Consider the following 21,756-nt stretch of genomic DNA (forward strand, 5'->3'; position numbering starts at 1 on the left):
TGACCTCTTGGATGAGTCGTCGCTGCGCTCTTGGGGTAATTTTGGGCGGCCGGCCACTCCTGGGAAGGTTCACCACTGTTCCATGTCTTTGCCATTTGTGGATAATGACTCTCACTGTGGTTCGCTGGATTCCCAAAGCTTTGGAAATGGCTTTATAACCCTTTCCAGACTGATAGATCTCAATTACTTTCTTTCTCAATTGTTCCTGAATTTCTTTGGGTCTCGGCATGATGTGTAGCTTTTAAGGATCTTCTGGTGGACCTTACTGTGTCAAGCAGCTCCTATTTAAGTGATGCCTTGATTGTGAACAGGTGTGGCAATAATCAGGCCTGGGTGTGGCTAGAGAAATTGAACTCAGGTGTGGACAACCACAGTTATAGTATGTTTTAACAAGGGGGGCAATCACTTTTTCACACAGGGCCATGATGGTTTGGATTTTTTTTCACCTTTAATAATAAACACCTTCATTTACAAATTGCATTTTGTGTTTACTTGTGTTGTCCTTGACTATTGTTTAAATTGGTTTGATGTTCCGAAACACTTAAGTGTGACAAACATGCAAAGGAACAGGAAATGAGGAAGGGGGCAAACACTTTTTCACACCACTGTATATAAATAACTCACCAAAAAAATTTTGGTGAATTAACCATAATGTTAGCCACAAGTAGAAATGAAATTGGAGATGACAGATGCAGCACACTGGTGAAGAGTGATCAGTGCAAAAAAAATTCCTAGCAAGGGAACAAATGCCTTCCAGTCCAGGAGTCTGTTAAGAATGTATGGTAATGTAAGATAATCCATGGACATACGGCCAATAGGGCAAGCAAAACAAAGTATCCAAATGACACAATGAAACCGGTGTATAGGAGAAAGGAAAACTACCTATAGGTATAAAGAAGTCCTGAAGTCGCCCCCAGCAAAACACCTGCCCATCCAGTTCAACCTGAGTGAGTGTCTACAATTGTTCCCACCCCTGTACATTGCACACTCATGTCGGTGCCTACCCTCAAGGAGCCCACAATCCATGGTCTCCATTCATATACTAGGGCCAATTTTGAACGGAAGCCTATTAACCTACCTGCATGTCTTTGGACTGTGGGAGGAAACCCACGCAGGCACAGGGAGAACATGCAAACTCCAGGCAGGTAGTGTCGTGGTTGGGATTTGAACCAGCGACCCTTCTTACTGCTAGGTGAGAGTGCTAACCACTACACCACTGTGCTGCCATCAAAGGTCAATCAAGCCTATGATGCTGGGTGGCCACACAGCATCCCACACTGTCTATCAACATCGGCATGAGCAGGCAAGCCAAGACTGCGCCAGACCATCCAGATAAAATAATTGACATGCAGAACAATATAGGAAAAAACCTTAATCATAAAATATAGACAAAAAATATTTAAATATCCACAAAAAAATGTAATATTTTTTGTCTATATTTTATGATTAAGGTTTTTTCCTATACTGTACTGCATGTCAATTATTGTATCAGGATGGTCTGGTGCAGTCTTGGCTTGCCTGCTCATGCCGATGTTGATGGACAGTGTGGGATGCTGTGTGGCCACCCAGAATCATAGGCTTGATTGGTCCATATGACGCTGTATCTGTTCGGGAGAGGAACCTTGATACATCATGCTTTCCCCCCGATCAGTGTTGCGCTCTCACCTGACCTGACAGTTCTCTGCCTGCTGCTCTCACTATCACTGTGTCGTGCAGGTGTGGGAATTGATGTCGGGCACATGCGCAACAACTTTGTTGGCCGGTCCGGACGATGTCACGTCGGCCTGTGCCGTTTGATTGACGACGAACGGAGCATATGTATTTAAGACACGCCTTGTTGGCGTGTCTTCTGAGAACAATCCATATCCCTGTTGGGCTGTCTATGTGGAATGCTTTGCTGGGGGCGACTTCAGGACTTCTTTATACACACGGTTTCATTGTGTCACTTGGATACTTTGTTTTGCTTGCCCTATTGGCCGTATGTCCATGGATTATCTTACATTACCATACATTCTTAACAGACTCCTGGACTGGAAGGCATTTGTTCCCTTGCTAGGAATTTTTTTTGCACTGATCACTCTTCGCCAGTGTGCTGCATTTGTCATCTCCAATTTCATTTCTACTTGTGGCTAATAGGGATGAGCCGAACACCCCCCTGTTCGGTTCGCACCAGAACCTGCGAACAGACCTAAACTTTGTGTGAACTTTAGAACCCTATTAAAGTCTATGGGACTCGAACGTTCACAATCTAAAGTGCTCATTTTAAAGGGTAATATGCAAGTTACTGTCCTAAAAAGTGTTTGGGGACCTGGGTCCTGCCCCAGGGGACATGGATCAATGCAAAAAAAAGTTTTAAAAACGGACGTTTTTTCAGGAGCAGTGATTTTAATAATGATTAAAGTGAAACAATAAAAGTGTAATATTCCTTTAAATTTCGTAGCTGGGGGGTATCTATAGTCTGCCTGTGAAGGGGCGCATGTTTCTGGTGCTTAGAACTGTCCCTGCACAAAGTGTCATTTGTGCAGGAAAAAAAGTCTTTTAAAATCACTTGCGGCTAAATTGTCGGCTCCCCGTAATACAGAGAACACTCAATGAGTGTTCTCTGTATTAGCCGACAATTCATTCATTCATTGATAAAAAAAAAAAAAAAAAAGCGTGGGGGTTCCCCTAAATTCAATTACCAGGCCCTTCAGGTCTGACATGGATATTAAGGGGAACCCCGTGTCAAATTAAAAAAAAAATTGACGTGGGGGTCCCCCTAAATATCCATACCAGACCCTTCAGGTCTGATATGGATATTAAGGGGAACCCCGCATCAAATTTAAAAAAAATTGACGTGGGGGTCCCCCTAAAAATCCATACCAGACCCTTTATCCGAGCACGCAACCTGGCAGGCAGCAGGAAAAGAGGGGGGACGAGAGAGCGGCCCCCTCTCCCTCCTGAACCGTACCAGGCCACATACCCTCAACATTGGGAGGATGCTTTGGGGGTCTGTGACCCCTCAAAGCACCTTGTCCCCATGTTGATAAGGACAAGGGCCTCATCCTCACAACCCTGGCCGGTGGTTGTGAGGGTCTGCGGGCGGGGGGCTTATCAGAATCTGGAAGCCCCCTTTAACAAGGGGACCCCCAGATCCCAGCCATTTATGTAATCATTTTTTCTGTAATTTTTTGTGTTTTAGTAAAAAATTGTGCATTTTTTGTAAATAAAATTATATTTTTTAACAAATAGTTGTACTGTGCCTAAAAAGTCCATAGCCCAATTTTTATTTTTTTCTAAAACCAATAAAAGCTTATAAATTCTGGGTAAAAAATAAAATGTGTTATGAATTTCAATGTCAGATTTACCTACAACAAAACTAAGGATAAACTGCACCATGTACCTTATGAGAATAAAAAAAAATCCCAAGGATTTTAAAGTATACATGGAATCTATAAAATATGAGTTAAGCACAGATAAATAAACAAAACTCTCCATTTAGTTGACACTATTATATTATCTGCCAGCAATGTTAATGCCACCTAAAGAAAATATTAGACCTTGTGCAGTCTAGTTCTTAACTACTTCTGTCTTCCTTTTCCTAAAACAGAGGAAAAGACATTAAAATAGCTTAAAATGACTGAAATGTGGGGCTTTATATCATGACAGCTGAGCTGTGCTAATTGCTGTCAAATGTATATATATATATATATATATATATATATATATACCAGAGCTCAGAAAAAAATAGGCGAAAGCACCACAGCATAATGGTTTTTGGGGTTTGTTCTCTGCATAGAACCCTCTAATCCATCAATACACATAGCTACAGGTCTCTGAACTGTCCAGCTCCAACCTACAACTCCATCTCATCCCTATGATATTTATGACATGCAAGAAAAGGAACCAAGTTTAGGATAGCAGTAACCTTTATAATTTAAAGAAAACAAAAAACAAAACAAAAAAAATGAACAAAAAGAAAAAATGGGCAGACTTGATGGACTGCTCTGTCTTTTTCTGCCATCACGTTTTTATGTTTATATTATGCTTCTTGATTTTTGAGAAGCTCCCGATACAGACTTTACAGTATGTGACAAGATTGACAATTAGTTGTATTAGCTTAAGAAGTATCAAAAATATGACAAGTATATTACGTGTAGAGTTGATCTTTTGTAATTCTGCATCCATGAATAGTCAAAAGGATTAACTATGTCTTATTGCTGTTACCCTCCTAATCGGGTCACTTTGAGAATAATTGATGTATCAATGCTTAAATGAGTCACTGTATTGATTTATAAGAAACATGTCAACAATTGGATTATGATGGCTGGAACAAAATAAATTACTAATGAGATGCACCCATCCCCAAATTTAAATCAAGTCATGAAAATACCTTTGATATGCAAGCATCTAATTAAATAGGTTGTAACAGGGATGTAATTGGCCCCTGTAAGAAAACATATTTTAATAACTGAAAAAAAAGTACAGAACCTTTTGTATAAAAGGGTTGACAAAAAGAACTACTAGCATTTCACTAAAGACATTCACAAAGCTCAATCTGCACTTATGGCTACTAAGGGTGGAAAAGGAATAAGCGGAGGCAGCGGTGGTGCTGGTGGTGCTGGTGGCTATGGTGGAGGTGCAATTCAAAGCAAAGACTGTGGCAGTAAGTACAGCATAAAACTGTATGTAGAATTTTATTTAGAGTGTATATTTATGCAGAAAATGGTCTGCATTTATTTTGAGGAGTAGTCAATGCAATTAAACTGATAAGAGACCAAATGATCAATCTTTGTAAAGAAAATGCTGACAATTATTAGGCCATACTTAATTATTAGTAATAACTTTTGTAGGAAACATTTTTTTTAATTAAACATATGACTCAGGCACTGTAAATATATATTATGTGAATTACACAATAAACATTGAACATCTATTGCCAAATAGATGCCAAAGATAGATGCCGATTCACTAAATTTTTATTGGTTCTATGGAATACATTTTGCCAAAGCACACTCTGGAGTTCTAAAGAAACCATCCAGCAATGAACATTTGTGAGATCTGAAAATGCACTCCTAAATAGTGCAATAGAATAGTGCAATCTGATGATCTGAACAGAAATGCAAGCTCAGTGTCACACTGAAAGGCCCCAATGAAGCTGACTTGTCTTCTGCCTGAGTGCAGGGTGGTTAGCTAACATGCTGTGTGGGCTTTTGTAGGAGATTAAAACTTTCAATTTATCAAGCCATTTTTTAATGTAATCCTGGCAATGCCTTTGTTATTTGACATGTTTTTGAGTGTCTGTTATTAACACTAAGTTCAGGCAGGAGACAGGATGCCTCTACAACCTGACACGTTTGCACTGACTGGGAGAAAATACAAGTAACTAAAAAAAAAACAAGCTATTTCAAATGTGCATGGATGCGGTGTTTTAAGGGTACAGTGGGGAATCAGATTATTACATACTGTATGCCCACTGGTTTTAGTGGTACCCGTATTTAAATGGACTTCAGCATAGGAAATTCCAATCACTTCTGAAAATGATCTATGTGTCTATTTACATAAGATTAAAGCATAATAATACATAGTTCGACTAGTTGGACATTTTTGTTGATTCAGCATTACACTAAACATATTATATTTTGGCTACCAGCAAGTTATTATGCAATGAAATACATATGCACAAGAAGAGTAATAATATTAAAGTGTGGTCCCAATAGTACCGATACAACATCCTAATAATAGTTATTCATACATAAACAAGATTGAGCATTCTTCATTAAGAATAAGGGATGATAATAAGCACAACTATTCATTTTCAAGATTTGCACAAAAATGTTTGCTATTTTATAAATAAGAAGGGAATAATATATAGTAAAAAAAAAAAAATGCTTGCATATTAAAAATAAAAATTGCAATATTTTTATTAAATGTTACCTGACATTACTTTGTGAAGTATAAACATAAGCAATTATTTAAGTATACCATAAAATATCACCCAAAGCATCTTTTGCATGTTGTTACCTATAGGCATACAGGCAGTCCCCGGGTTACAAACAATATAGGGTCTGTAGGTTTGTTTTTAAGTCGAATCTGTTTGTAAGTCAGAACAGGTACATTTTTTAAGCTTTTTGGAAAACATAGGGAAGGGTTAACACACCTGTGACAATTGTTTTGCTGTCTGTGCCCCTGTTCAGAAGATTTCACCTCACTTTCTGTCCCAATGACAATTGGATTTTAAAAATTTTGGGTTGTTGTAGAAACAAGGATTGGCGATAAAGCATCAGTGGAGGTACCTTTTTCCCATATTAACTCTTACAGGAGTGAATTTCCCTTCCTAGGGGTAGATTTACTCTCACTTCCTGTTGTCTCCCTCCGTTTGTAAGTAGGAGTCATTTGTAAGTTGGATGCTTGTAACTAGGGGACCGCCTGTATATGGTTTCCAATTTATTAAAGCTTTTATTTTTTTCAGCTGTACCAGTTCAGCCATGCCAGGTCATTCCAGAGCCATGTGGAGGTAAGAATAGTGTATATTTTAACTTAAACCATGCTTCAAATGGTCACAATACCTAAAATTGAGCAACTAGAATTGCACTTTTGATATTAGTAATAAGTTTAGAGTCTCAGTCTGCTTGGGAATGCAGTTGAATCAGAAACACTATACTTAGCAGACTGGTAGAAGTGGGCCCAGAGCCACTTTGATTAATAAATGTCTTACTGAAGTTAATTAGTGGGGATGCTTCAGCAGTCCCACTATTGTTATACATTTTTATTAGTGGGAATGCTTCATTATGGGGCTTTTGCAGCAAATTCGAGCTCCGCTGAATGCCCCTTAATGCACTGCGAGATTGTAGTGCATTGCTGTATGATGATTGGCCAAAGCATGCACCTGACCTGCATGTTTTGGCCAATCTCAGTGCCCTCTGCTAAGAGAGCCATAATTGGCCAAAAGCAGGGTGCCTTTGGCCAATCATGACTCAAGTCCATGCCCCACACTATATAAGGCTGCCTACACGGCCCTTTGTAGTGTTGTTGGTGTGGACGGAAAGATAGCTTGATTTAGATAAAACAGACAAGATATTCAGATATATATATATATATATATTCTGCATTTAGCATATACTATAAATTCAGTGTTTACTTTATATTCAGTCAGTGCAGGCAGTGTATTAATATATATAATATATATACAGTTATATATATATATATATATATATATATATACACTCTGCTTCCAGTCTAGCCTGTATCTACAATGCATTCTGTGGTGTACTGTTTCTAATACACTTCAGGTGGTGTACACAGTATCTAATACAGTGTGTACAGTTTCTACTACACTTCTGGTGGTGTACACAGTACACAATACAGTGCAGTCGTAGTACAGTTGCTAATACACTTCAGGTGGTGTACACAGTATCTAATACAGTGGGGGTTATTTACGAAAGGCAATACCACTTTGCAATAAAAGTGCACTTGGAAGTGACTGCATAGATCCAAGGGGGATATACAAGAAAAAGGAAAATAAAAAAACAGCATTTTTGCTTGCACATGATTGGATGATAAAATCAGCAGAGCTTCCCCTAATTTCAGATCTTCCCCTCAGATTTACAGCGATTGCACTTCCAAGTGCATTTGTAGTGCAAAGTGGATTTACCTTTCATAAATAAGCCCCACTGTGTACAGTTTCTACAACACTTCTGGTGGTGTACACAGTATGCAATTCAGTGCAGCTGTAGTACAGCTTCTATTACTTTTCTGGAGGTGTACACAGTATCTAATACAGTGTGTACAGTTTTTACTACACTTCTGGTGGTGTACACAGTACACAATACAGTGCAGCCATAGTACAGTTGCTAATGGAGTGCAGGTGTACATAGTTTCTAATACAGTGTGTACATTTTCTATTACACTTCTGGTGGTGTACACAGTATCTAATACAGTGTACTGTAGTGTGGTGTTGCAAAACAAAATATACATCAGGTCCGGAACTCCACCAAGGAGAGGCAGGCGCTCACAGGCCACTAAAAGAGGGCAAGTAGCCTCTGTGTCTACAGTTAACAGTGCTGGTCCTGGACATGGTGCATCCTCTGCAGGTGGCTGCGGGGCATGCTTGTCCTTTTTTTCTTGCTGCTGGCCGTGTTATTGAGCCAGAACATGCAGAAGAGTTGGTGGAGTGGATAAAAGCAGTCCTCATCCTCCTCATCCTCTGTCACCCAGACTCAGAGTAGTTTGCTTACCAATGCAGCTGCCAAAGCGGTCTATTCCACTGGCTCCTTGTCCACAGGCACTCGTTCCATAGCCCCATCATCATGCACAGAGGAGTTCCCATAGGTTGAGGAAGGGAGTAACGTGAGCCTAGAGAGAGGGGGTTCCCAAGAAGGACAAGAAACTGGCAGTCGTGTTCCTTCAGCTGCAGCATACTTCAAAATTTGCTTCAGTGAAGAGGAGGGAGGGGATGAGGAGGTCACTGACTGTACTTGGGTGCTTAGAGAAGAGAGGAGGAGGAGGAGGCACAACTCCAATGAGGCAGGATGTCCTGTAGGGGGCAGCTTAAGGGCAGCCACCCTATTGCATCACACCACAGAGGTTGGCAGGTGCACAATGCTGCTGACTCCTTGCTGAATTTTAAAAGTTCCTTGGTGTCTGCCTTTTTTGACACATGTGCAGCAGATTGCACCGTTGCTGTATGCAACCTATGTCTGAAGTGGATCAAGGGTGGCCAGAACAGCAGCTTGAAGAGACATATGATGACCTGCCATGCAGTCCATTGACAACAGCACTTGAAAGACCCACATCAAAGAAAAAGCAGGCTTCTACTTGCTCCTTATCTTGGATCTCCAACCCCACTATACCCCCAGTTCTCTAAAAAAACTTTCACTGAGAGGAATGAAGGTATAGCAATAATTGTCCCAAGTACTTGCAGCCAATCTGCTAGCAATACACCACCATCTGATTTTATCAGGCAAATTTCCCTACCCCAGTTGCTGAACCATAAAAAGAAATCTGAAGTCTGAATGCTAGCTTGGCCAAATTGCTAGCACTGCAACTGCTGCCATTTTTGCTGGTAGACTCTGCCCCCTTTTGTGAATTTGTGGAATGTGCTGTACTTCAGTGGCAGGTTCCAAAATGCAATTTCTTTTCACGGAAGGCCATTCCAACTCTCTACCAGCTTGTGGAAGGCAATGTTTTGGTCTCGTTGGACAGGGTGGTCAGCAGTAAGGTGCATATTACCGCTCATGGTCCAGCAGGCAAGGGCAGGGACATTACCTTTCCTTCACGGCGCACTGGGTAACGCTGGGAAGGATGTCGGACAGGGTTTTGTATTGTTGGAGCTTGTTCCGCCACTACGTCTCCAAAATACTAGTGGTAATTCTGCCACAGCTCTCTCCTCCACCCTTCCTCTTCTTCTTCCTCTGTGGCCTCTTCTGCAGATTTTTCCTCTGAACCAGCGGTGCTCCATATGTGTTCAAGGGGCTACGCAAACCATCAGGCAAAAAGATGCCATGCGGTGCTTGAGTTGGTCTGCTTAGGGGACAGGAGCCACGCCGGGGCAGAGATTCTGTCAGCTCTGCAAGGGCAGGGGTGGTTGATGCTACACCAGCTCAGCCAGGAATGGTTGTATGTGACAATGGCACCAACTTTCTCTCTGTCCTCTAACAGGGACACCTGACCCATGTTCCATGTTTGGCACACATCTTCAATTTGGTGATTCAGTGGTTCTTGAGCAGGTACCCAGGCTTACAGGCTCTCCTGAGGCAGGCCAGAAAAGTCTGTGGTCATTTCCGCCAGTTATACAATGCCAGTGCTCGGCTGGCTGACATTGAAAGGGAATATAACCTGCCCACCAACCGCCTCACTTGTGACATGCCCACCAGGTGGAACTCAACATTGGCGATGCTGCAGCTGGCTGCACATGCAGCAGAGGGCCATCAATGAGTACCTGTGCGAGTATGGCACCAGGACAGGGTCAGTGGAGCTTGGCTTCTTCTTGCAATGCCAGTGGCTACTGATCGAGGATGCATGCACTGTCCAGTCACCATTTGAGGAGGCCACAAGGATGGGGTGCAGCGACAATGCATGCATCAGTGGCACTGTCCCTCTAGTCTTCCTGTTTGAGCACATGCTTTGTGGAGTAATGGACAGGGCACTAGAGGCAGAAGAGCAGGAGGAACAGGAGGACTTCCTTACCTCTAAAGGCCCCCTTTATCCAGATAGAATTCCTGTGGGCCCGCAAAACACACAGGAAGAAGATGAGAAGGAGGAGGAGGAGAAGGATTGTGTCAGCATGGACATGGAGGATAACACTCAACAGCAGTCTTCAAGGGATGGTTTTCAGTCCCCAGAAACCCAAAGATTTGTACGTGGCTGGGAGGAGGTTTTTAAGGATCATGTGATCCGTAGTGACCCAGAGGACTCAGAATTGAATGCCTCTGCAAACTTATGCTACATGGACTCCCTGATTCTGCAAAGCCTGCAAAAGGACCCTAGGATTCGTGGTATCAAGGAGAGGGATCATTACTGGCTGGCAACCCTTCTTGTTCCATGTTACAAGGGTAAGGTTTCAGAACTCATCCCACCTTTGCAGAGGGAGCAAAGGATGAAACATCTTCAGGAGCCCTTGAAGAAAGGTTTGTGCAATGCATTTCCAGAGACCGGGAAGGTTACAATTTCCTGGTGCTGGACAATGTGTTGCTGAGGCTTTGTTCATTCAGAGGAAGAGCGGTGGAGAAGGTGGCCGGCTGACTGATGCCTTTAAACTATTTTTCATTGCTCAGCATCTGATCGGTTCAAACAACCATCGCCAGTGTCTGCATTACATGGTGCAGGCAAGAGCAGACTTGGAGACCTTTCAAATAAAGCATCCACTGGTTTACTGGGTCTTGAGGATGGACCACTGGCCAGAACTTGCTCAGTAAGCAACTGAGCTACTGGTCTGTCCTGCATCCAGTGTTCTTTCTGAACACACATTCAGTGCTGCTAGAGGGTTTGTAATGGATCATAGAGTGCATCTATCCAGAGACTCTGTTGATAGGCTCACATTCATAAAAATGAATCAGTCTTGGATCAGCAGCAGCTATCAAACACCTTATGCTGATGTAACTGATTGATTTTTCTGTGGATGTGGGATCCCTTGAAGACTGCCTATGCACCCCCACCACTGCCTAAGGCCCAATTCTTCTGCCCCTGTTTAACAGGGGCATGTAATTAAAATTTTTGATCAAATATTTCACAGCAGGGCCCATTCCTGCGCCTAACAAGAATACATGTGAGGGGTTACAGTGTTGTGGTACCACCACCACCTCTGCTTAAGGCCCAATTTTTCTTCCCCTGGTTAACAGGGGCATGTAATTACAATTTTTGATCAAGTATTTCACAGCAGGGCCCATTTCTGCGCCCAACCAGAATACATGTGAGGGGTTACAGTGTTGTGGCACCACCACCACTGCCTAAGGCCCAATTCTCTGCCCCTGTTTAACAGGGGCATGTAATTACAATTCTTGATATAATATTTCATAGCAGGGCCCATTCCTGCGCCCATCAAGCGTAACTGTGAGGGCTTACATTGTTCTGGTACCACCACCTCCAAAGGCCCAATTTTTCTGCCCCCTTTTAACAGGGGCATGTAATTCTAATTCTTGATATAATGTTTCACAGCAGGGATGTTCCTGCGCCAAACAAGATTAACTGCAAGGGCTTACAGTGTTCTGGTACCACCAGAACCAAAGGTCCCATTTTTCTGCCCCTGTTTAACAGGGGCATGTAATTAAAATTTTTGATATAGTATTTCACAGCAGGGCCCGTTCCTGCGCTCACCAAGAGTAACTGTGAGAGCTTACAGTGTTCTGCTACCACTAACACCCAAGGCCCAATTTTCTGCAGAGTATATAGGGCAGGCTGTGTAGTATATATACTGCTGTTCAGAGTATATAGTGGTGTGGGGTTTCCCTTAATATCCATACCAGACCCAAAGGGCCTAGTAATGGACTGAGGGGGGGGGGACCATACCCTTTTTTCAATGATTTTCATCTATATTGCCAGGACCCGACATTATATTACAGCCACCAGCAGTTTTAAATGACTTTTTTTCCTTTAGAAATGTCATTTTGCTGTGGTATTGTTCTAAACACGGGAAAACTGTGCCACTTTACAGGCATACTATAGACACCCCCCAGGCACAATATTTACAGGAATATTTCATTTTTATTGTTTCACTTTAAGCATTATTAAAATCACTGCTCCCAAAAAACCTGCCATTTTTAAAACTTTTTTTGCATTGATACATGTCCCCTCGGGCAGGATCCGGGTCCCCAAACACTTTTTTTGGCAATAACTTGCATATAAGCTTTTAAAATTAGCATGTTAATTTCCCATAAACTTTAACAGTGTTCACATGTTCGAACAAATTTTTTGCCTGTTCGTATGTTCTGCTGCGAGCCAAACCGGGAGGTGTTCGGCTCATCACTAGAGACCATATATAGCAGTGTTTCATTACATAATGGCTTCTATAACTGCATGGGTTCTGAACCCTGCGATGAAGTATACATAAATAATTAAATTGGCATTATCTAAATAATATCATATGTACATATTGTGTTGTTACTGTTGTTAAATCTGGTATATCAGTGTTAGATACAATAGGGCAATTAAAGATCTAGTGAAGTAAGTACAAATCTCACAGCTGTTTTTTTTATTGTAGTTTTGGTTTTATTATTGTTCCAGGAACAAAAGGGCATCAGGCTAGGAAAAAACTCTCTACTGGGTGCATAGCCAGGTTTTAAACCTTCCCACTTTACAAAAGTGCTTTTACTGCTGTCTGCATCCCTGTTTTAGGGTGTTTCCTCCTTATTTCTTATTCCATACCACAGCGAAAGTAAGAAATGCCCTCTCTTTAGGACCAATGCAGAATCCCTAAAACAAAATAGGTTAGATAAAAGTTACATTGCTACTAGCCAACATTTTGTATCATTAGAGAGTAATTCTTGTTTAATAATTTGTGTACCGTTTCATTCTTTAGTTGTTGACCCATGCCAACAAGCTGGAGGCGGTGCTGGAGGAATTGGCAGTGGAATACAAGGTACTGTTTACTGTAGTGGAGCCAAGAAACTGAGAAGCCAACACAAACCATTTAAATATGTGAAATTAAATGCTTAAATGATGAAATACTGTTTCTAGCTCTATACTATTAACCATTACTTAAAATTATATTTACAAATGTTTTACTGTATCTATAATGTTTTTAATCTCATTTAAGTATATGTGATTTGGAGAAAAAGGTTTTTTTTAGTAAGATTCCTAGTATGACTTGCATTCCTGCTCAGTAACGTATCTACTATATCATTCTTTAGGTATTGTTGACCCATGCCAACAAGCAGGAAGTGGCGCAGGAGGAATTGGTATAGGAATTGGCGTTGGAGCACAAGGTACTGGTTATTGTAGTGTAGCCAAGAAAATGAGAAGCCAAAATAAACCATTTAAAATATGAGAAATTAAATCCTTAAACTACTGTTTTTAGATCTCACTGTATCTATTCTGCTCTTAATTGCATTAACGTATATTTGATTTAGCACGGTATTTTTAATAAAAAGATGCAAAGTATGACTAGTATTCCTGTACAATAACTTATGTACTATGTAATTTTTTCAGGTATTGTTAACCCATGCCAACAAACTGGTGGAGTTGCTATTGGAACTGGTGGAGGATATGGAGGTCAAGGTACTGATAGAGCCAAGAAATTAATATCAGGGGAAACCAAAAAACTTTTAAAATATGTGAAATTAAATGCTTTAACAACACTTTGTAAATGTATACTACATACCATTATAATTACCTTTGCATGTCTGACTATATCTACAGTATATCCTGACTCATAAAGCATATTGTTGATCCACGTAAACATAGTGGATCAACTATTGAAACTGGTGGAAGATTTATTGGTGGAGCACAATATATTAGTAAAGCCAATTCATTAACACACAATGAGAAACATAAATAAACAATTTAATATTTGAAATGAAAAGCCACCCTTAACAGAATCTAGGGGTTCTTCCCTCTCCGCAAGCTCATGTCATTTTTTTTTATTTAGTGTGTGTGGCTCCACTGGCATAGCCATGCCATTGATTCATGGGAATCTGTGAATGAAAAAAAGTTCTATCTGTCACCATGGCAGAGAGACTCGTATTTCTCAACAGAGCAACTTGTAGTCCATTGATATTTCTTCCAGCCCTGTAAATGAATATCTACACCTTGGTATGGACCTTTGGCTGAAGGAATAGTCTGCAGGAGACAGAGCATTGCACCCTGATTTCCTGATTGTGGTAGCAATGCCTTGCAGATTTCAATGCAAAAAAATAATGAATGTTCATAAAAAAAAAAAAATAATAACATGGGTGCATTGATTAGTCTTGCAAGAGGTGGACTATGCCATTAAACTCCCCCTCTGCTCTACATTTTTTACACAGCTGTATCTAAGATGGTGATATAAATTGGCCAGTGGCAGGACAATTTTGCATCAGTAAGACTCAGGACAGCCTCAGTGAACCACTGACCAATTTTCAATCTGTTGATCAAAGCAGGCCTCCTACTGCGTTATGACAGGCTATTTTCTAAATTTAAAAGAATGAGATTGGGGTGCAACTGCTGTATACCTATAACAACTTACATATTAGATTTACAAATTGAAATAAAAAGCTATCAAGAAGTTGACAAAGTTCAGATTCTAAAACCATCTAACAGAACTCTGAACTCCCAGCTAATGGAACCTGAACAGAATCTTTCACTGCTTTCTGTGAGCAGAAAGTGTACTGTTTGATAAGCATGTTTTATAACATACCAAATAACATATAAGTTGTATTCCTACACACGTAATAATTACTTTTTGTGCTCTTTCTTTAGGTGTGGTTGACCCATGCCAGCAAAACTTTGGGAAAGGGATAGGTGCAGGAGTTGGAGGAGGAGTTGCTGGAGGAAATGTTGGTGGAGTGAAAGGTGGCAGTTGCGGAGTCAAGAAATGAATATCTTAAAATAAGTTAAATTAAATGCCTTATCAACTATTTGTAAAGCTGTATTATGTATCATTATTTACAATTAACTTCACGTGTGTCTCATTTTGTCTATATTGCTGTTCATCTGAATAAAGCATACCTGATTTAGCAATGTTATGGTGTTGATAAATATTTTTTTTCACTTACCTTGTAATTTTATTTTCTTTCCTTCAGACTTCATTTTTACTGTCCTCTCCACAGACTCACAAAAATAGATTTTAAATATGCAACCCTCATATCATATGCATATGCATATCAAAAATATCTACATTTTGATACAATATCCATACATCCCTTTACACAACATAAAGCCCACACATTCCTACCAAGCATCAAGGTAGTACTACTATGACATTGTAGCAATACCATAGAAAGCAGATACCGCACACCATGTGGCATCATTTGTTTCCAAACTTTATTCCAGCAAGACAATGTAAATCAGAATCTCAGCCTGAAAGACCTATCCACTGGGCTTTTTGTAAGCCAATCCAAAGGAACTCTCTTCCAACATGTTGACAATTGCCACTCTAAACATTTGAAGAAGACAATTTCTTCTGTGGATTGATGCTTTGGGAGGACACAGTCCAGTCATGACCACCGGCCTTCAGCATTCTATGTAGTAACAGACCAGTTGAGCATGGGTAAAGTCTCTTCAGTTTTGAGTTTTTTGTGAAGAAGACCATACCCAAAGGCCAGTTTATTAGAGATAAATGGAATTGCTCTAGATTAGAGGATCTTGATAGGGAGGCATTTGCGATGAAAGCCAGGAATATCTCAAGAGAGATTCTATTGAGAGAACAGACTGTAGATGTAGGCAGTGTCAGATCAATGATAGAATCCCATTCAAAAAAACATTCTCTAACAGCTATTGCCTAATAAAATTAAGCATAACGTGTGTAAATATGTATCCATTTTACAGGGAGATTAACCACTTCAGCCCTGGAAGGATTTGCTCCCTAATGACCAGGACATTTTTGTGATACGGCACTGCGTTACTTTAACTGAAAATTTTGCGGTTGTGCGATGCTGTACCCAAACAAAATTGACGTCCTTTTTTCCCACAAATAGGGCTTTCTTTTGGTGGTATTTGATAACCTTTGAGGTTTTCATTTGTTTGCGCTATAAACAAATAAAGAACGACAATTTTGAAAAAAAAATAATTCTTTCTTTCAAACGTTTTTTATTTTTGAAAAGGCACTTACAAGTAGTCAAATACAATATATCACAATAGGCATCAGGGTAGGCCTTCTGCCATTATCAAATTAGACATCAGGCATTAAATAGTGCAAACATGAAAGAGTGAACATCCAAAAATTCAAGCAATATCACTCTCTAAGAGAGCGATTACAAGGCATACTGGAATTAGGAACCGGCCCAACTGGAGCCCAAAAAAACTATAGGGGGGCCAGGGATCCCCCCCCCCCAACATCCCAGACGGGATCATGCTGTTTTAGAGGAGGAGTGCAGGCCCCCAGGCCCCCCCCATCCCCCGAGATGAAGGCATCCGGGAAGCAGCAGGAGGGGAGTTCCCTTAAGGAGTGCTATGTCTGCATTATGATCGTGTTGATCATCTGCCTATCAAGGCAATCATCTTAAATAGGTTATAGAAGAGAAAGAAAGGAAAGAAGAAAGAGGAGTAGAGACAGAGGGTTGGGGGAAGCTACTTCTGATTAAGGGGAAGAGAGTGAAGGTCGGGTAGAACAACTGCCTAACTGTTGACTATCAAGGCTATTGTTAAGGTCTTGAGGCAAAGGGAGAGCTTGGAGGTACTTCCGGTAAGAGAGAAACTCCTATGTATCTGGCCCATGGCTCCCATACCTTTCTAAATGTGGGTGTGGTGTCCATCAGGATGCCGGACAATTTTTCCTGGGACATGATCCAGGATATCTTCCTCTTAGCTGCAAGAATAGAGGGTCTGGGTTGTTTCCAAGTAGCTGCTATTGAAATTTTGGTGCATTTAGTAAAGCTATGTCTGGAGTCCTGAGGACCTGGCAGCCTGTCACCCTGAAAATCATGTTGAAGCTTTTGCTCCAGAAGGATCGGAGCCTGGGGCACTCCCACCAAATGTGAACCATGGAACCTAGGTGTTGACACCCTCTAAAGCACAATGGATTTGCCGTGGGGTAAATTATAGCCAATTTGGTGGGGGTGAGGTACCATCTGGTTAAGAATTTGATGCTAGCTTCCATAAGTGATGTATTCTGGATCCCCTGAAAGGATCTTGTCAGAGCAGCTTGCCAGGTCTCCAGACTGTGTGTGATTTGGAGATCAGCCTCCCATGCTGTCATATAGGGAGATTTGTCCGTTGGGCCGGTGAGGGCCGAGTAGATTACCAATGTGCCGCCCCTCTGCTCCCCAGCCTGTCCACACAATGTTTCGTACCCAGTGAAAATGGGCGGAAGGGGCTTTTCCTTCCATTTCAAGTGTAAAAAATGAGATATATTTAGTTAGGGAGCTCCAAGTGTTCAATACAGTGGGTGAGAGTAACCGGGCCCTTGGAGGTGAAACAGTGCCCTATCCGGTATAGACCCTTGTCCATCCACCATTTAAAAGTGGATATGTTAAGGCCAGGAGGGAAATCAGGGTTGCGAAAGAGATGAGCTAGGGGGCGCCCAAGAAGAGCGTCCCACAGGGAGCATGAGTGGGAAAGGGTAGGCGAGAGGATGGGAGGCCTAATTTTGGGGGAGCACCATAATAGATAATCTAGAGTATATGAGGGAACAGCTTGGCGTTCCATGGCTATCCAGTCTGTTTTTCATATTTAGAGTAGATCGTGGAAAGTTGGGCCAGGCGAGCTACAAGATAGTATTTGTGAAGGTTGGGTAGTCCCAACCCTCCCCTGCGCCTATGAAGGAAAAGTGTGTTTTGTTGGATGCAGTACCCCTTGTTACCCCAAATATATTTTAATATCTTGCTTTGCAATAAGCGTAGGTGGTCCTTCCTTACTGAGATAGGAAGTGCACGGAAATAATATAAGATTTTAGGGAGAAGGGTCATTTTAATAGAATTAATCCGGCCCAGCCAGGATAATTCGTTTTTAGACCATAATTTAAGGTCGGCTTCCAATTGCCTGAATAGTTTGGGATAATTTTGAGTGTATAATGTCTCTATCCTGGCTGTCAGTGAGATGCCTAAATATTTCATGGATGTGTCGCTCCATTGGAATGGAAACGAATATTGTAGAGAGGAGGCCAATTGGGGCGGAAGAGAGATATTAAGGGCCAAGGATTTAGAATAGTTGACTTGTAACCCCGATATTTTATCAAAGTCATCCAGGACTCGAGATAGGTTAGGGAGGGTAGTAATGGGGGAGGTGAGGAATAAGAGTATGTCGTCGGCAAAAAGCCCGCACTTGTGTGTCTGACCACTGCACTGAACTACTCTGATGTCCGTGTTATAACGGACAGCTATCGCTAACGTTTCAATGGCTATGGTGAAAATGAGGGGTGATAGGGGACACCCTTTTCTGGTGCCCCTAGTGATGGGTATGGGTTTGGAGTGGTATCCCTGAAGTCTTATTTGGGCCTTTGGTTGGGAGTATAGAGCTCGTAGAAGGCCAAGGAAGCGAGCCGCAAATCCCCACCTTTCAAAGAGCTGGAAGATGTACTGCCAGGAGACCGAATCGAAGGCCTGCTGGATATCCAGGAATAGGAGGAAGCCTGATTGTTTAGGTCCCCCCTCCCAATTAGATTTTAATATTGAGACAATATCTACCGCCCGTATAATTTGATCCGGTCCCTGTCTGCCGGGAATGAACCCGACTTGATCTTTGTGGACATACTGCCCAATGAAGGATGCCAGCCTATTGGCCATTACTTTTGTGATAATTTTTAGATCATTGTTAATGAGAGAGATAGGCCTGTAGTTGCTGACATCTTCCAAGTTCTTATCAGGTTTAGGTAAGACCATAATAAATGCTGTATTTAGGTGGGGATCTAGGGGGCTTTCATTGGCTTTGTAATTGCAAAGGTTAGTTAAATGGGGGGCTAGAGTGTGAGCAAAAACTTTGTAATAAGGTATTGATAGGCCATCGGGGCCTGGAGCGGAGCACTTTTTAAGATCTTTAATGACTCCTAGAACTTCTTCCACCATGATGGGTGACTCCATTTTTTGTTTGTGAGTGTCAGAAGGAGAGGGTATAGGGAGACCCTCCAAGAATCGTGGAATGAGATTTGTGTTGGGAGGAGGTGGGCTGCTGTATAAGGAGGCATAATAGCCCTGAAAAGCATCCAGGACTTTTATCTGGTTAGGCCGTGGGCGACTGACCCGCGGCCCTGATTTTAGGCAGGGTGTTTAATTTGACTCTAGGGGATAGCCTGGAGGCCAATAGTGTGCCTATTTTGTTTGCCTGCGTGTAGAATTTGTGGCCAGACCATCGGATGGACTTTTCAGCTTTAGTGGTTAGGGCTAGATTGAATTCTAGTCTAGTCTTGTCAAGTAGGGCGGTGAGAGTTCGGTGAGGGTCCTTTTTGTGTAGGGCCCTGAGGCTTGAATATTCAATTTCTAGCTTGGTAATGTCTGCATGTCTTTCACGTTTATTTTGGGTGGCCATCTGAATGAACTTGCCCCTGATAAAGGCTTTGTGCGCTGCCCAAAGCGTTTCTGGGGAGATATCTTCCATTGTGTTAAGAGAGAAGTATTCTTGTAGGGCTTTTTCAAGTTCTACGATCCTTGTTGGCTCGGACAATAAAGACTCGTTTAGTCTCCAGTGTCTGGTGGGGCTACCTCTGGAGCCAGCAATGAACGTTACAATCACCAAGGAGTGGTCGGAGACCACCGTGTCTTTAATGGTAGCTTAACAACCTGGGGCAAGAGAGAGGTGGGGACTAGGATGTGGTCAATCCTCGCGTAGGACTGGTGAGGAGCAGAGAAATATGTAAAGTCCCTCTTCGAGGGGTTTAACTCCCTCCAAGAGTCTGACAGGCCATAGGCATAAAGTAATTTGGCTACCCGCAGGCTAATTTTTGTGGATCGAGTCAATCGTGAATGTAGAGGCGAGGACCTGTCAAGGCCTTGATCGAAGGCTACATTGGAGTTTCCTCCAAAAATGACTGACCCTTCCAGATGGAGGGCAAGGGTGCGCAGTAGGTATTCAAAGAATGTGGCATAGTAGGAGACCAGGGAATACAGATGGTCTCCAACCGTGCCCTTTACCAGAAGGAACCTTCGGTCTGGATCCGCCATTTCATAGGTTTTATCAAATTTGCATGTCTTGGCTATCACTATGGCTACCCCTTTAGTTTTTGTTTCCGCGATTGCTAAATAGAAGTGGGAGAAGTGAGAGTGGAGGAACTTGGGGCTATACCAGGTAGGGAAGTGTGTTTCCTGAAGTAGGAGCACATCCAACTTCGGGGACTTATAGTAATCAAAAACTTTGCTGCGTTTGGTGGGAGAGTTAAGGCCCTGAATATTGTGTGAGGCTACCTTGAGCCTAGTATCCGGGCAATCATCCATGGAGCAGAGGGGGAGCCCAGCATCTGAATAAGCCCTCACTTACCCAACGGACAGTGAAGACCCAGGCAGCATTGGTTAGGTCCACAACCTGCTGTGACATCGTTGAGGGTTGTGCTATAAAGGAGCAACGGCGCATTCCTGAAAAAGAAGATAGTGTTAGGCACGAAATTTGCAGAGGTAGTTTTTTGCATAGGGAAATGGAGAAGGGAGACAGGAAAGAGGTGGACAGATCTCCTGAAAGAGGAAAGAGGCCCCCCCAAGCCCAAAAAGAACTCAATAATGACATCCGACCCTTATATGGTCAGACGTCCCGACCCTCAGACGCCCGAGAGAGACAAAGGGTGGGGGAGTTACACAAGGGATCCCTCGCGGAACCAGGGACCCCTAGATGGGTTAAATCCCAATCTAGGATTATGTAAGTAAAATGTATAGCACGGTAACAAACTGACTATGAAAGAGAATAATAACAGAGAACTGAAACCAAAATAAGAACAACCAATTGAGTCCCCACATTCAAGATATCTGCAAGGCTTTACATCCCTCCACAGTGACTGCAGAACGTTCATTGAGGCAAACTGGGAAGGAGCAGGAGGGATAAGTGGGTTCAGAGGCAGTCCAGACAAGGGGAAAGGGGAAAGCCAGATATCTGGGGGGCTTCGTGAACTGGGGTTGGAATGGTAATAGTCCTGGAAAAACCCGGCGAACAGTGATCCTAGAGATCGTAGGGAGCCAAAACAGATAGAGGACATGTCCCCAGGTGGTGGGGGGGAAAGGCCTCCGGCCCCTTCCAGGACCCCGTGTAGTAAGTCACAAAAGGGTGAGTAGTAGATCAGGCTTGAGCGCTCATTGGGTAGGTGCGTTGTCCTTGACCTTTTTAGCTCTTCCAGATGTCCATAAAGGGGATTGCGGGCTGTTGGGTGTTGGTCTTTTGTTGGAGCTGTGCCAGGTGTTAGAGGTATCCATGTCAGCTTCTTGGCAGATGAGTTTCAGGCGTAGGAGAAGTTTCTCCCCCTCGGGAAAGGTTGAGAATGCATAGTTCTTCCCTTTATCGGAGAACCTAACAGCGAACGGGAAGGCCCTCTTGTATTTTATATCTCTCTGTGTCGGCGCAAGCAGAAGGGGTTTTAATGCTCTCCGTCGTTGTATCGTGGAGGAGGAGAGATCTGCAAAAACCTGCACCTGGTGGCCCTGGCAGAGTACATGTTGAGAGGACCTGGCTCGTTTCATGACTTCCTCCTTAACCGAGTAATGGTGGGGCTTGGCGATCACGTCTCGTGGGGTG

The 21,756-nt window shown here is 42.4% G+C and overlaps 1 protein-coding gene across 1 annotated transcript; it reads left to right on the forward strand.

Annotated features, from left to right (window-relative positions):
* Nucleotides 1-4,486: 4,486 nt before the first annotated feature.
* Nucleotides 4,487-15,134, forward strand: LOC143929888 (uncharacterized). The gene is made up of 6 exons (XM_077453843.1): nt 4,487-4,645; nt 6,452-6,496; nt 12,995-13,054; nt 13,326-13,400; nt 13,624-13,692; nt 14,872-15,134. Exons 1-6 carry the CDS (start codon nt 4,546-4,548, stop codon nt 14,988-14,990), a joined length of 468 nt encoding a protein of 155 aa, XP_077309969.1. The 5' UTR covers nt 4,487-4,545; the 3' UTR covers nt 14,991-15,134.
* Nucleotides 15,135-21,756: the final 6,622 nt, after the last annotated feature.

This window comes from Lithobates pipiens, unplaced genomic scaffold, assembly GCF_037356315.1.
Source record: "Lithobates pipiens isolate NorthernLeopardFrog02 unplaced genomic scaffold, aLitPip1_a1.2 Scaffold_25, whole genome shotgun sequence".
In the NCBI taxonomy this organism is placed as follows: domain Eukaryota; kingdom Metazoa; phylum Chordata; class Amphibia; order Anura; family Ranidae; genus Lithobates; species Lithobates pipiens.

Coding starts and splice junctions, on each gene's coding strand:
- LOC143929888 (XM_077453843.1), top strand. CDS start 4,546: ATGGCTACTAAGGGTGGAAAAGGAATAAGCGGAGGCAGCGGTGGTGCT. Junction 4,646..6,451: donor TCAAAGCAAAGACTGTGGCA/GTAAGTACAGCA, acceptor TATTTTTTTCAG/CTGTACCAGTTCAGCCATGC. Junction 13,055..13,325: donor AATTGGCAGTGGAATACAAG/GTACTGTTTACT, acceptor ATCATTCTTTAG/GTATTGTTGACCCATGCCAA.